Source organism: Podarcis pityusensis (genome assembly GCF_964106645.2).
Source record: "Podarcis pityusensis genome assembly, chromosome: 1".
Taxonomy (NCBI): domain Eukaryota; kingdom Metazoa; phylum Chordata; class Lepidosauria; order Squamata; family Lacertidae; genus Podarcis; species Podarcis pityusensis.
Genome location: NC_138028.1, coordinates 92122988 through 92138402, shown reverse-complemented (window position 1 = coordinate 92138402; position 15415 = coordinate 92122988). Strand labels below are relative to the sequence as shown.

The window sequence follows — 15415 nt, the reverse complement described above, 5'->3', positions numbered from 1 at the left end:
ACAGACTAATGTGGGGAAGAGGTGAGGGATCCATCGTGAACATGTGGTAGATTTCTGAAATGCGTTCAAATTGATTTCAATGTGCTTGTCATAATTTCTGGAGCAGGATTCAGAATGACCAGCACTACAACAATTCAACACAATTTCCACAATTTACATCTATCTTGAAGTGAATTTCGTAGGCTAGGTAGCAGTTGACAACAGTCTGTAAATATTTTAAGCACAACTCCCCACCGTGTGTAAATGAATTGTATTGTTAAGTGGCAGTAGTGAGGGTGAGGAAATGACATGTCATCTTGCAGTGGTAGTGAAATTCTTATTTGTACATGTTATTTTGCAGAGTAAGGGCAGTTCTGCACCTTATGATTTTGGAGGGAGTCATAGGTGCTATGATGGTGCAGTCTTTGCCAGATGTTTCAGACTACAACTCCCACAGCAGCTGACTGATGGCAGATGGGAGTTTTAATCCTAAATATCTGAAGTACCTCTTTAAACAACAGTATACATAAATTCTGGAACCCTTAATTAGCCAAGGTTGCTGGCTGCAGCCCATGAGTACCTAAAGAGGTCCATACAGGCATTTGATACAATGTTTGATGCAAAGAACATCAATGCAATGCCTTGTGTATGTACACAACCTTCTCAATCACATTTTTTTGCACATAATCCTACCTGCCTTGCCACAGAGTATATACTCCAGCTTGCCATAATGCACCCATTACTTTAAAGCATAATGGGAGAAGTGGTCCTAAGACACAGGGGCAGGAAGTTACATTGCAATACACTGAATAGTTTGGGGTGGCTCATTTTAAACAGTATGTCAAGAAATTGGCATAAAGCTGAGTGACAAAAAGAAGGGAAGTCAAGGATTTTGCCTGCCAGATAAAAACGCATTGACTTAAGCCCATAGTAAGCCTTAAATCTGTGGCCTGCAGCAGGTAGGCATCCCGTGAGTTCTAACAAGCTCCAGCCTGAGGAGAACTACAAGGAAAAGAGCCACATCAGACAGCAAGTAATTCTCTTCACAGCAGTAGGCTAGAATAGACCATGTGGTGCTGCCTGTATAAAAGCTGCCAGGTCACCCTTGCTCTGTAGGCTGAACACCAAGGTCCCAGTCCCTGCGAAAGATACTCTACCCTGCCTTCTTTGCAGAAGTCAAGTGTGACAAGTGTTATTCCCCTTCTCAGTGTGCATCTGGAACCTATGCACATTAAATTGAAGCACAGCAACCTGCAGGGTAAATGCATGCGCTTGCTCTTTTTTGCAGGCCAAATAACCCGCAGAAAGCAGAAACATGAGTCTGCTCACATGCCTGCTTTTTGCAGGGATGTTGGAGAATTCTAATGGGAATGGAAACAGGAAGGGAAATTAATGACATTTGCTTATTTAGTGCATGTCCAGAATGGAAATCAATCCAGCGAATAGGATTGGTATTCATTGTGGTTGTTTTCAGCCTGCAAACGATTGCATAATTGTTGCTGGGGTTCCCTTCCATTTGCACTGTGCTTCCTTTGCACTGCAATAAATGGCCTTTGCACTGGAAGGAATGTTGTCGAATAATGCAACAAGAATGTAATTAATTATGTAAAATTCCACCACAGTGGACAGCAAGACGAATAATGTAGTTTTTGTTGGATGCTGACATGCAGCAGAGCAGAAACAATACTGCGTACGATGAACACAGAACACAAATCAATGCCTGCTTACATTCCTACATATGAAGTGAACCTTAGTACATCCTCCTTAAGGAATACACCGCTGAAGCAGAGTGCACATGATAATGATCTTCCAAAAGAAAACAGCTGTTTCTTCATTCAGAGTTTGGAATTTTAGGGTGAAGCATTCAAAGGTCTCCTGGTCTCCATTAACGATTAGCTTTTAACAACTTCTAAAGATCAACTTAACCCAGGAAGGTAATACTTAACCTCTCAGACAAGAGCACAGTGATTAATTTGGAGGGAATCTGCAAAGCATTTTGAAAACAAGTGCTGTGTGTTCTTGTTATAATCACATACTAATTAGTTGTTAATTAGAAGTTGATTACAAAATATTACTAATTATTATTAGTCATAGATGTTGCACTTCTGGGAATGATATAACCCTCAGGAGCTGCTACTTTGAGATAAGCAGAGGAAGATTCCTAATGTCAATTACAATTACTTTTTCTAAACTCAAACAAATCTTTTATGTGTCTTTCCCTTCCCCAGCCAAATTACATGATTTGTGTGATTCTTATGTTGTCAGCTCTCTGCCTAATATTGATACTTCCCCATACCTTAAATCTATGATTATCTGTGTTCTAATATTATTTTCTGACATAGGCCCAGATGCTAACTACATGATTCCCCCCCCCAACAACAGGCAAACATAAACAACCAAAATGCAATAAAATAACTCAGTACATCCATCCGCAGCTACAGAGATGATATGCAGGGCTGTGAAAATATGCAATCTCATGTTTGATCAAAACTATTGCCTGCCTGATCATTAACAAACAGGCTTTCGGGGGATGCTAGGAATTTTCAATATCCTGAAGGTATCCTATTGTTTAGGTTTCATGAGCTATGTGAGAAAGTGAATGCAGTTTGTGCTAGGATGGGAAACACTACAGAAAAAATACAAGGTGTTTCAGTAAACTGCTAGTAACGTAATAGATAGAATTCCTTGGTGAAATCTTATTTTAAATACACACACATTCACCTTGTGCTGGTAAGCCATGCACAGTAGAAAAAACTCCCCATGCTCTGGGCTTGGGGGTATGAAACTACAGAGAAAGAGAGGAAAGGAAGCATAGGACGCAGAGGTATGCAAGGTTAGTGGAAAGTAAGGGAGAGTTGTTCTTTAAACCAGCATGAAATACAAGGTGTATTTGCACTGACCAGCTTTGCACATGATTTTTATTGGAAACACAGACACCATTAATGTTCCCAACACTGACTTTAATAGTGAACTTTGTGACAAGTGCCAACAGCAAAGGCCTCAAAATGGGGCAACTGAGAGAAAAGAGGGAGGTATCAGCATGCTTGGGGGAACAGCAGGTTCAGCACACACACACACACACACACACACACACACACACACACATTATGAGGGGCAGGACTCACTCAAAACAGTACAATGAGAACTGAATATGCTCAGTAGCCATATCATCCTGAGCATTGGTTGGAAAAGGAAAATGGGGAAGGAGGGCAAATGAAGTGGCCTGAACTCTTAAGAGGAGACATATTGCACCATTTTGTTGCATAGGTTCAACTTGTTTCCTTAATTGTTAATGCCAGAGTTTCCTTCTCAGTTTGGACAGTGGTCCATTTAGGCCTATTTGACATCTCCATGTGGCCACGGTGGGTAGTAGGTAATGGGAACGTCCAAGAGCTCAGAGAGTTATTTTCAGCCTAGCTTCCGTGATGGCATGAGAGAGTATCCTTACGGTAAGTGGTGGCAAAGAAGTGGAAAAACAGGTTCCAAGGAAACAGATTCTGCCTTGTGTGCACAAAGTTTTGGCAAAGGAATGCAGGAACTCCATTTGCTGCTGCTTCAGTTCCAACCACCGCAGCTCACAGTCACCTGTGCCGTCGATGATGCTTTCTGAGATATGGAGGGAGGGACTAAATGGAAGTAAGCAACTTCAGGTGGCGCTTGTCCAATGACATCCCATTTTGTTTCCACAGATGTCCATGTTTTACGAGACCTCAAGCCATAGTTGGCAGCAGTGACCAAATCCTGCATATTTTCCTGTTTGTTCCTCAGAGGCTTCAGAGAAGTGTGGGAGGAAAGGTTTAGCTCAGAGGCAAAGCTCATGCTTTGAAGGCAGAAGGCACCAGGTTCAGCCACTGGCATTACCAGCAAAATGAATCAGGTAGCAGGTGGTGAGAAATACCTTGCTCTCTTTGAGACCTTGGAGCACTGCTGCCAGACAGAGTTTAACTATGCTTGGTTACATTAGACAAGGCCTATGACATGGCATAAGGCAACTTACTAGGCTCCCTAGATGTGGACAGAGGATGAGCAAGTTGCACACTTCTCATGGACAGAGCTTCTGAGTAATACCCAAAGCTACCCTTTATATAGGCAACCTTGCTATCGTCTCTTTTGCATGGATGAGTCAAGAATGAATGTTCATTACATTGCATTTGACTGTTTATTAAAAATGATGAGCCAGGGGTGAGTAACCCTTTGAGGGGGCTTGATAGTCACATTGAGAGTTTGACCGCCATTCCAAGGGCTGCATTGCAGTACACACACTCACACACTCAGCAGAAGGTGATAAACAGGCAGCGTACATATACAGGCACACACTCAGCAGATGAAGGGAGACAAGCTGGCATGAGAGGGCCTGCTCCTGCTCCATTGTTGCCGTGGGGAGCAGAAACACAGCTTCTTTTTTATCTTTTGCAAAGGAGCTCCTTCTCCCTCTGGTAAGGCAACACTAACAGGAAGTCTTAGAAAGGAAACAGGAAAGAGTATTCCTTCCTGTTTCCCAAACCTCTCTGAGACTATCTAACAATATCACCAACATTCAAAGAATGATGCCAGGTCAGATGTAGAAGGGACCCTTTGGAAGGTGAAAAGAAGCAACAGCACCTCCCCACTCCCCGCTGTATAACAGATCAATGGAGAAACGGTGGGACTTAATAATGTCAACTGCTGGACAATGTTTTTTTATAAGGGTTTTTTTTCTAAGAAAGAAGGCAAATTGTTGGAATGGTAGTTTGGGACCACCATGAATTGCTTCAGGAGTCCAGATACAGCCCATAGGTCAGGGATTAACCATCCCTGCTAAGTGCTATGTTTAAAAAAGCATTAAGAAACCACATGGATAAAAGAAACAAAACTCTTACATGCTCCTCTTCAAACTGGTCTCCACCAAACGCCGCCACACAGGGCTTGATACCTCCTGTTCCAAGAGCAATCAGAGTCAGGCCAGTCATCGACAGAACCCTTCAAACAGGAATGGAGACATTTCAGCACCATGGAAGGGTGTGTGTGTGTGTGTGTGTAGGGAGAGTAGCAGCACCTCCCAACTACATCGCATACCAGAATCCTTTTCTCCCCAATAAAATTTTATTAAGACATTTCATGATGTGTTACAACAAAAAATAAACTAATCTAAACAGAAAAAAGAGAAAAAGGAGAATGCAAAGTCCTCTCTTACAGGTAGATCTTAACTTGCCCCACACAGAAAGAGGTGAACCCTCCCAGCCTCACAGTCTGGGAGATCTTTGCTTCCCTGCTTCTCACACAGGGTCCTTCCCCAACCATCCATCACCTTCATCTGCATGCAAACCCCTGATTAACCCTGAGTGGAGGACCAGAATACTTTGAAGCACGTTACTGAAGGCCCATTCACACTTGGTGTGTGACAGCTATTTTTCTGCAAGAAGGGGCTGCATGGGGGGGGGGTATGTGAGGCCAGTTGCATGAGTCAAACTGCTTCCTAACTAGGAAAGAGAGTAGTAACCAGGTGGGATCTCTATTCAGAATCCCCCAAAGTGTGCTACCAGAGAGATTGGTATGCCACAAGGGAGGAAGCAATCAAACCATCATGTTGGATTTGGCAGAAACCACCCTCTCACTTTCTCTATCACTTCCCGGGCAGCGATAACTGTCCTGAGGGTGCACTGGAAGTCTCTGAAGCAGTGCTTGCTATGGCTGATTAGTGCAGGAAAATCACAGAAGCATCACCATTCAAGCCTGGTTTCAGATTTTACAGGGCTCTTCCCTCAGCAGACTACCCCTTAGTGCTGACTGACCCCCCCTCAGAGCCATCTCCTCTGAGCGTCAGCACTACTGCAGCTGCCAGCCTCACCTTCCCAATACATTTCCGAACACAATTCAAAGTGTTGGTGTTGATCTTTAAAGCCCTAAACAGCCTCAGTCCTGTATATCTGAAGGAGCGTCTCCACCCCTATCGTTCTGCCCAGACACTGAGGTCCAGTGCCGAGGGCCTTCTGGCGGTTCCCTTGCTGCAAGAAGCCAAGTTACAGGGAACCAGGCAGAGGGCCTTCTTGGTAGTGGCACCTGCCCTGTGAAACACCCTCTGACCAGATGTCAAAGAGAAAAACAACTATCAGACTTTTAGAAGACATCTGAAGGCAGCCCTGTTTAGGGAAGCTTTTAATGTTTAATAGACTATTGTATTTTAATATTCTGTTGGAAGCCGCCCAGAGTGGCTGGGGAAACCCAGCCTGATGGGTGGGGTATAAATAATAAATTATTATAATATTATTATTATTCCCTTTGCACTCACTCTGTGAACTCACTGGTAGCCATGGCACTGCCACCAGCTAAGCCCACTCATGAGTGTAAAGTGAAGCAGATGAGACAGCCAGTTCCACCCTTGTATAGCGAGTGGATTTACTTGGCACCAGACACTGGGAACCAACCTGTCAGTTTGTCCCTGACCACCACTTTCAGGTAGTAGGTATTGGGTAGTGACAGAATGTGCTAGAAGAGCAAACCAGGCATCACCCCCAGTGGGTTCCATGCTGATGCTGGACCTGTCACCATGGCAGGCAAACACACTGCTGTCTGCGTCTGGGAAGGGCTGTAGCTCAGTGGAAGAGCACAAGCTTTCCATGCAGAAGGTTCCATTTTCACTCGCTGGAATTTCCAGGCAGGACTGCGAAAGATTCCCTATTGGAAACCCTTGAGGGCCACTGCCCAGTCAGCATAGATAGATAATACAGAGCTAGCTGAACCAATGGTCTAAACAAGACAGGTCCTGCTCCTATGAGCTGATCCCAAGTACAGTAGTACCTCGGGTTAAGTACTTAATTCATTCTGGAGGTCCGTTCTTAACCTGAAACTGTTCTTAACCTGAAGCACCACTTTAGCTAATGCAGCCTCCTGCTGCCGCCACGCCGCCAGAGCACAATTTCTGTTCTCATCCTGAAGCAAAGTTCTTAACCTGAGGTACTATTTCTGGGTTAGCGGAGTCTGTAACCTGAAGTGTATGTAACCTGAAGCATATGTAACCCGAGGTACCACTGTATTCTGGTAACACTGTATTTTTTTTATAAAAACAACAACAACATTGGAATATTATAGTACCCATGTGCCTCCCATTTTCAGCCATGGCAGGGAAACAGTTTCAGTGCAGGAAAAAAAATATTATCTATGTCATAGCCAGCCAAAGTTTGGGGAAACCCTGCTTTATTTATATGCATGCTGCACTTGCCTGGGATTTGGCAAGAAAGTTGCTAGCACACCACTAGTTTGAAGTGGGAATGATGCCTAAGGCCTGATTCAAACATTCAGAAAAATTACATCATACAGTTCTGGAATGAGCTGCCAAAGGAAGTCTGCTAATGTGCTCCTTTAGTGTGGTTTTGGGAGCTTTGAGAAACTTATTTATTTAGGCAAGCTGTTGAAAAGTTAAGCCATTCCAAGTGATTAACTGGGGTTATCTGTTGGATGGCATTTGGATTTGTGCTGTTGCGGGTGTATTTTTGACTCTGCTGTTAATACGTAATACTTTTTCATGTGATAAGGATGTTTCATGGTGGCTTTATAAGCCTCCTTGAACAATGTGGGCCAAAAGAGTGCAGTTTTAAAAACAACAACAGCAAAAGTCTGGAATGCAAAGAGCTATGCATGATGTTCTGTATGCTCTTTTCTGGTGTCATAACTGAGAAGGGGCTGTAGCTCAGTGGATAAGGGTCTTCCTTGCATGCAAAAGTTCAACCTGCAGCATCTCCAAGTAGGGCTTGGGGAAACTCCCTGTCCCGAAGCCTGGAGAACTGCTGCCAGCCAGTGTAAGAAGAATTTGCTTTACATGTGTAGAGAACTTTTGACATGAGGGGAGCATCTGAATTTGTGATTCCACACCTGCATTCTGAACTGGCACAATTTCAAAGCAGGATCAGAGGCACACTCCATTTTCCATGCTGGGTAACCCTTCCTCAGCTGGTTAAATGTTCCCTCCCCTGCAAGTCCCAGGATTGTCGTTAAATAAACTCCCAGTTTGAATGGGAGCCACTGCCACCCCCAACGGCTTTCCCTCCCTCTGTGGCAAATGCAGCTGAAGTGGGCATGAAAATGCCCTACCTGGTTTCCGTAGGTCATTCCATACAACCAGCTGTGATGGTCATATTACAAGACTTCTGCAGGATTCTAAGATGGACTCTGTCCTTGCCTGCCTATACCGTTCACCTCTGAGAAAACCAAACATACACTTTCTAAAACAGTGGTTTGCTCCTGCTCCCCCCCCCCGCCCCACTCCAGGTTTGGGCTTTAGATCTAAACAAAATGAAAAACCTTAGAGTGCTAAAAAATAAGTAACAGCTGAAGTTAATGAGCTTCTGAAGCATGTGGCTCTGGACAGAGGTTTGCCTGCAGCTCATGCATAAAGCGCTTTCTAAGGGCTCATTGCTTGAAGCAGTGCTCACCCTCGCCATGGAAATGAACGGAGGCTATGCCAGTACAGTACAAGACTTGATGCATTGCCCCCCGAGACGCAAGACTGGTGGATTGCCTAGCACAAGGTGCTAGCAGCTTTCAAGGCTACGATGTCCGTACACGATTTGGGATGGAGGACACGGTGCCAGCGTTAACAAAAGGCCTGAAATAACCACACAACCACTTATTGCAAGGTGCATGTGAATGATCTATACCTTAATACAAGCCAATTAATAATAATGTTATCAAAACATAGCAGACCCGTCTTTTCATTACTTACACATGAACAATTTGGTTTCCCACACTCGGTATCGCCCCAACGGACTTGATCACGTGCCCAATAACGTAAACAATGGAGAGATAAATGATTGTTCTGTGGAGAGAAAGAGAGAAAAAAGTAAGAAAATGCTATCAGCCCAAGGCAGTGGCATGATTTATAATCTGAAAACAGAACGTGTGTCTGTATTTCCTGATAGGGAAGGCACAAGGATTTTCTCTGTTACCCATTTCCCTCTACCAGAACTGAAACTCCTCTTTCTCCATCATGCTTCAAAGCATTGACAAAAAAGCTGCAGCTGAACAGAAAGTTGGGACAACTGCACTGACAGGCACAGCTGCTCTGTTTCCCACCACTTGTGGTGGCAGGGCCAGCCCAAGACACTCTCTGCCTGAGGGACAGAACAGCAACTGGTGTCCCCAAACTCCACTTCCCAAGCCCACAGAACCCAAGCAGACCAATTTTATTCTCTTCATTTACAAATTATTAATATTCCACCCATAACAACAACAAAAAAGTTCTCTGAGCAGCCCATAGTAAAAATTAATATGGTAAAGTACACAAATAAATTACCACCATATAAACAAAAACAGACTAAAAACAGCAGCAAAATAAAACCAAAGTGGGGTGGGGTGGGGACAGTAACAGGATGTAATGCTGCGAAAGCTCTAAAATCCTACAAACACCTCTCCCCTGGAATAATAAATTAAATTAAACAACGGATTGATTTGCTAGCTTTTCATAACCCCCCTGGCCAGCTGTCTGAGGCAACTGCTTCATTCTGCCTAATGATGGAGCTGGCCCTCAACCATTCCTAGCAATAATATGGAGGTGCCACACCAAACACACTGAACACAGATCCTGAGCAATAGATAGAACAGCACTTGGTGTCCAACACCCTAAATGATTGTCTTTCAGTGCAATCCAGAGAAATTTAGCTGAACATAAATGCCACTGAAAGCTAGGATACTCTAAACAGAGGCAGCATTAACCCTTATTGAAGTCAGTGGAGCCCAGCTAGAAATGACAAGGCCGTTGTTTGGATACCTGCTTGCATAGTTTCCTGTATAAAGTGAGTCTTCTATTTAGAAGAGTCTACTCTGTACATGAGAAAGACGAAAGACTATATAAGGGATGGAAGCAAACACCCCACCCACCCAAACCTCAGTTGCATTCCACTGCTTTAAGCACTTTTCTCCCAGTCTACCTCCGGTGCTAGATATGAGCTGGACAAGGGGGAGATTTCTTAAACCAGGATATAATTGTGCAAAGACCAATCAAAGTGCAAACAAAAATCTCATTGCATAGGCAAGTTCATAAGGCACGCTAAAATTCAATGGCAAACAAAGGTAGCAATCTGTGATAACGTATATCAAAAGTTTCTAAAAATAGTACTATTAATCAGCTAGAAAATGCCCCATTTGCTCCATTAATTAACCGGGGGGGGGGGGGCGTCGTTTATGTACCTGAAGTACAGATGGACAAATTTGTGAATTTTGGTTTCTATCAGGTTTCTTACTTCTCCAACTGTAAATTCAGTTCTCCACATTTCTGAATCTATTTTTGCTTTTGTTATAAATTTCATTCCTGTTGAGAAGTCATCAGAGTTCTCCTAATCCACCCATTTGTATGCAATTTTGCCTAATATACATATTTTGGCAAGCATATTTCCGCTAATATATGAAACATTTTTGTATGTTATTTTCACTAATATGCACATTGTTATACACGCATTTCCGTAACATACCCATTTTTGTACACATCATTTGGTTGGAGAACAGCATTGCAAAATTCAGAGAACCACAAATTTCACAAATTTGCATTAAACAAGGTTGCATTAAAATGTAAGCTGAAAAAATTCCTCTCCATCTTCCACTTGAAGATGTAATATATTTTATTCTTACTTGTATTTTCCCAGCCAAGAGTCAGCCATGAGGGCACCAATGACAGGTGTAAAGTAACACAGACTTGAGAAGGCATGGTAGACGGAGGTGGATGTATTCTCATCCCAGTGGAGGAAGTAGAGGAAATACAAAGTCAGAACGGCTGAGGGATAAAAACAAAGACAATAGCAATGAGTTTCATAAACAATGTATGAGCCCCAGAGTGTGACAATAATTGCCATTTTCTTTTCCTGAAAGAGGCTCTGTGCTTTTACCAGTGGTGTGACAGAAAGAAATCCAATGAGGCTCAGCTTTCACTACCATGAAAACTCTACAGCCATAGCAGGCTCTGTAACTCTCCAACAGTTTGACTTTACCCCTGAAGGCGCAACTTTTCCATTGTCTCCTGAGGCAGGCCGATGCCAACAATGACCGAAAGAAACCCAAGGAGGCTCAGCTTTCACTACCATGAAAACACAGTGATGAGCAAATTGCCCTTTCTCAGTCTCTAGCTATCATCCCACTGATACAAGCATACAGCCTCCAACAGAGGAAAAGCAAGCAATCCTGGGTGTCAGACCAATAGACCTTTCCTGTCACTCTTCCTTTCTCTCCCCTATATGCTCTAGGTCATTCTCCAGAGATTGTAGCCCTTGCTGACCAGCTTCCAGTTCTGCTTCCATATTACTGTCCCCAAAGGGAAGAGACAGGAGAGAGCTTCCATAGCAGGGGGCGAGATCCAACATAACTTTAGTGCAAGCAGTTTGAGAGTTGATGTCTGAGCAGTAGCACAAATAGTAATGCATAAGCTTAACTGTCACCAAGTATAATAATAACATTCAGTTGGGGGTTATGAAACTTTTTTCTCAAGCACAAAACACTCATTGAATTGGGCTGTTGCACTATGGCTTAAGAATATGGCTTCTACTAGTGGATGAGCAGTTCCGCAAGTGGGCTATCACAAATGGGTGCTTGATGTGGAATTGATGCTTCATTTGCACACTTTTCATGAGACATCCACACAATGCTTTCATCCTTTATTGCTCCTGTGGCTCTTCCCACCTTTTCTCAGAAGGCAGAAAGTCTGACATTTTTCAGAAGAATAGAAGAGTGATGCAATCTCCACAGGTGTAGATTAGCATTAATATTCTATCTTTTTAAAAGTATGGGGATTTGATTCTGTGTGTGTGTGTGTGTGTGTGTGTGTGTGTGTGTGTGTGTATTAATGTTATTTAAAAGCATTGAAACTCCTACTAGTGACCTATGTTTGCCATATGGCTAAAATACCAGTGATCAGAAAGGTTATTTTTAAAATCTTTTGTTTAAAATGTAGTATTATGGCACTTTAAAAAAATGAATGAGAGTTACAGCACTGTAACACCAAATTTGTTATATAATGCTCTTTCTGACCGAAGCAATTTTAGCAAAATGTACATGGCTCCCATTTTACATAGCCAAGAGAGGTGATTTTTTTGTATGCATGTATTTATGAAATAGTTTTTTTAAAAAAACAAAAAACCCAGCATTATAGTGTTATAGCACTATACCTTTCATTCATTAACAATGGCAAGAAAGAATTTTAGAGCTTATTAAAAGACAAAGTTTTAAAAACAGGGCCATACAAAATGGCTGCTGCAAGGGTTTTAGTAGATGTGCGCTCAGCTTCAGTTGGCCCCACCCACAGCAGTTATGTCATGAGCACTTGTGTACAGAACACAGCAGCATGCAGACACAGAAAAAGTTCAGAACTCCCAATACTGTGGAAAGTCAAGTGCAACTTCACTTGTAGCTTACAGCAGAAGTGCAATTATTTGGCAGTACTAGGAGCCACCCACCTGGAAGCAGCCTCTGGCACCATGTTTATAACCTTTCAGTCTATCCTGTTAGTGTGTACACGTATCAGAGACAGCTGAGGTATCTGAGGCAATTTAAGATCTGAAGGCAACGAATCTTTTCAGATAATTCCTACGATTAATTCTCTCCTCCCACCCATAGGCCACCTTTTATCATCCTAAAGGCAAAACAAATTGCAAAGAGAGCCAAACTATTCTCTGAGAAGCTGTGGAGAAATGATGAAAGATATAACACACACCTTTCATGCCATAGTAGGAGAAGCGCTCGCAAAACTCATTCACCACAATGAAGGCGATGCTGAGAGGGTAATTGGTACCACATACTTTCTAAAGAAGCAAACCAGAAAAAAGGTAGTGTCATACAAAACTTGTCCTTCGGTCATATGTACAGTTGACATAATGACGCACAGCACGCAGAATCCCAGAATCAAATGTACAGACCTATAATTCAATGCTGAATTGGCAGATGTCCCCAGAGAAGAGATTTGAAGGAAATACAGAGCTTATAATAAATAAAGGCTTGCCCAAAGGCTGACAATCAGCACAGTGAACGAATGTCAAATGGAGGTGAATACGTTTGAAATATATATTTCTCCCTCTGTATATATTTTCTAGCTATAGCAGGCATAAATGTGGCTTTGCAAGTTAGATAAACAGGAACCACAAATGTGTGTTCATGATTTTCTTCAAACTCATCCCTTGTATTCCCAGTCACTGCACTCTATAGGAAAGGGCCTCCTGCAGACACCTTCTCATCTGGAGTCCTCTTCCATATGATGGAGAACCAGGCCTTTCACGAGGTAGCACCTACCCTTGGAACGCCAATCACATATCAGACATACCTTATCCATTACCTTTTCAGCACACCTGGAAGACCTTCCTTCACCAACAAGCCCTTTACGTGTGGATTTTTAAAAAAAATCCCTGTCCTTATCTGCTTTGGACTTGAAATTGTTCTTATTGCTGTTTTTATATTATTGATATTTTTCACTGTTAAATTGCTTTGGGATGTTTTATGGGAAGTGATCCATAAATGAAACGAAACAAATAATTACATGACCACCTGGTCCAAGGGACAGCTTATGTGAGGGAAAACAGATGTTGGCAGGAAAAAAAAGGAAGGAAGGAAGGAAGGAAGGAAGGAAGGAAGGAAGGAAGGAAAGAAAGGAGGAGGAAGAATTTTTGTGGATCAGAAGCGATCAGGGCAGATGTCAACTGCTTTTCTAGAAAGTTCCATTTGTTCCATTTAGTGATTAATTCTAATCAAGAAGCAAATCCCAGCATGCTTGGGTTCCACCTACCCAGTAGTTTGTAATGAGATCTATCCAGTAGTTTATGTCATCAACAGAAAAATAAACAAAAAGGGGGAAGAAAATGATAATGCCAGTGTCAGTAAGACACAGGTCTCCAGACATCACACGCAAAAGGATTACTATGTGACTGGATGCAACGTGACACTCATATTGCATTCAGAGCCAAGCCCTCACTTTGTCCTCAATTTTGTGAGGCTTCGCTGTAAAACAAGGAAACAATGTTAGCTGGCATTTTCCCCAGAGTGCTGTTGCATCATTTTGTGGTGTTATCTCAGGACATAAAAGAGACAGCATAGCCTATGGAGAAACATAAACCCATCTGATAGTGGGGGGAATAAACAGCCTATCCAGTGCTGGTGACATAGTTCTGACAGCAACTAGCTGGTTAGGTGAATTTGAAGGCCCAAATCTAGAAATTTGAAATTTATATTTAGGCACCGCAGATATGAACAAAACAATTAAACTTGCACTTCCTCAGCAGGCTCTATCCCAACCAACAAGCATTCATGCGCAGTGAGCTCCTGCATGTACTCCTTGGAAGTCAGAAGCTGGTGAACACACAGAAAAAGCCATCCACATGTACAGTTCTACATGGAGGGATTCTCTATACATGCTCAAAAAATGCTGAGTCTGCAGCAGCAATCCTGCTCCATCCAGCACATGTTCACTGGTACTTCTGTGAAGGGGAATTTTTGCTCTCCTATCAGGAGTGTTCACTAATCAGGTGAGTTTCATCATGCTGTCAAAAACCTGGATGAATTCAAAATGAGGATTAGTACATTAGCATGCCAAGGATGCTCCTGAGCACTAGCCCCTATTTTGTACTCTGTTTGGATTCATTCAAACATCTGTCATTATCCAATGAGCAATTATTTTCTTTCAAAGTAAAAATAGCATCTACCTAGCATCATTTCATGCATCTTAGCAGAGCAACACACATCAATGCCAGAAGAAGAGGGAAACCCTTCTCCTTCTAAGTTAATGTATGATGTGAACCAGAAAGCACGTAAATCAGGATCACTGTGGAATTTAAAGAGGACTGAGACACATCTCGTTAGGGATGGGTGAATCTGTCCATTTCAGTTTCCCAGTTTTCCAATCTTAAATTCAGCTCCCCATATCAGTTGGTTATGTTGTTGTTGTTTTTTTAAATAACAGTCCTTACTGGGATAACTGCGCTGCAGAATTCAAAGAAAGGCGAATTTTGCAAGATGGCTGTATTTTGGTACTGTGCATGGTTTCAGAAAGTATGGTTTAGGCAAGCTCACCTTTAAATGTGAACTGAATCAAATTTCTCTCTCATCCCTACATCTCATTAATGAGACTAGAACTGAAAATCTAAGTAAGTTGCTCCTAACCAAGTGTGTGTTTACATTTCAGCCGAGGGCAGAACTACCTATTCCACCTCCAGTGCCTCCAAACCTAGACACGATTGCTTCTTGCAAAGAAGTTCTGGGTGGGTGCAACTTGCAGCAGATAAGTGATAGGCAGGAAGAGGGTGCTTAAACCTTCCCTTGCTCATCACTTTCCCCCTTGAAGTTTCCTTCTACTAGCAGCCCTGGTTTATTTGTGTTAGTAGATGAAACAGAGGTCTGGAAGCCCTGGTTCTAATATTTGAAAATAACTTTTATTAACCCAGAACACTTTATTCTGGAACCTTTGCTTTTCTCCGTTTATTAATCTGCAACAATT

At 42.6% G+C, this 15415-nt stretch overlaps 1 protein-coding gene across 3 annotated transcripts in view; it reads right to left on the bottom strand.

Moving 5' to 3' along the window:
• Window positions 1–15415, bottom strand: part of SLC15A2 (solute carrier family 15 member 2) — a 78241-nt gene that overhangs the window by 44354 nt on the left and 18472 nt on the right. For all 3 annotated transcript variants that reach the window (XM_081007045.1, XM_081007046.1, XM_081007044.1), the window contains 4 exons: window positions 12650–12737; window positions 10579–10720; window positions 8678–8770; window positions 4839–4938 (listed from right to left, as the gene is read on the bottom strand). In XM_081007045.1, coding sequence (XP_080863171.1) covers window positions 4839–4938; window positions 8678–8770; window positions 10579–10720; window positions 12650–12737 — 423 coding nt within the window. The remainder of the gene's footprint in view (window positions 1–4838; window positions 4939–8677; window positions 8771–10578; window positions 10721–12649; window positions 12738–15415) is intronic.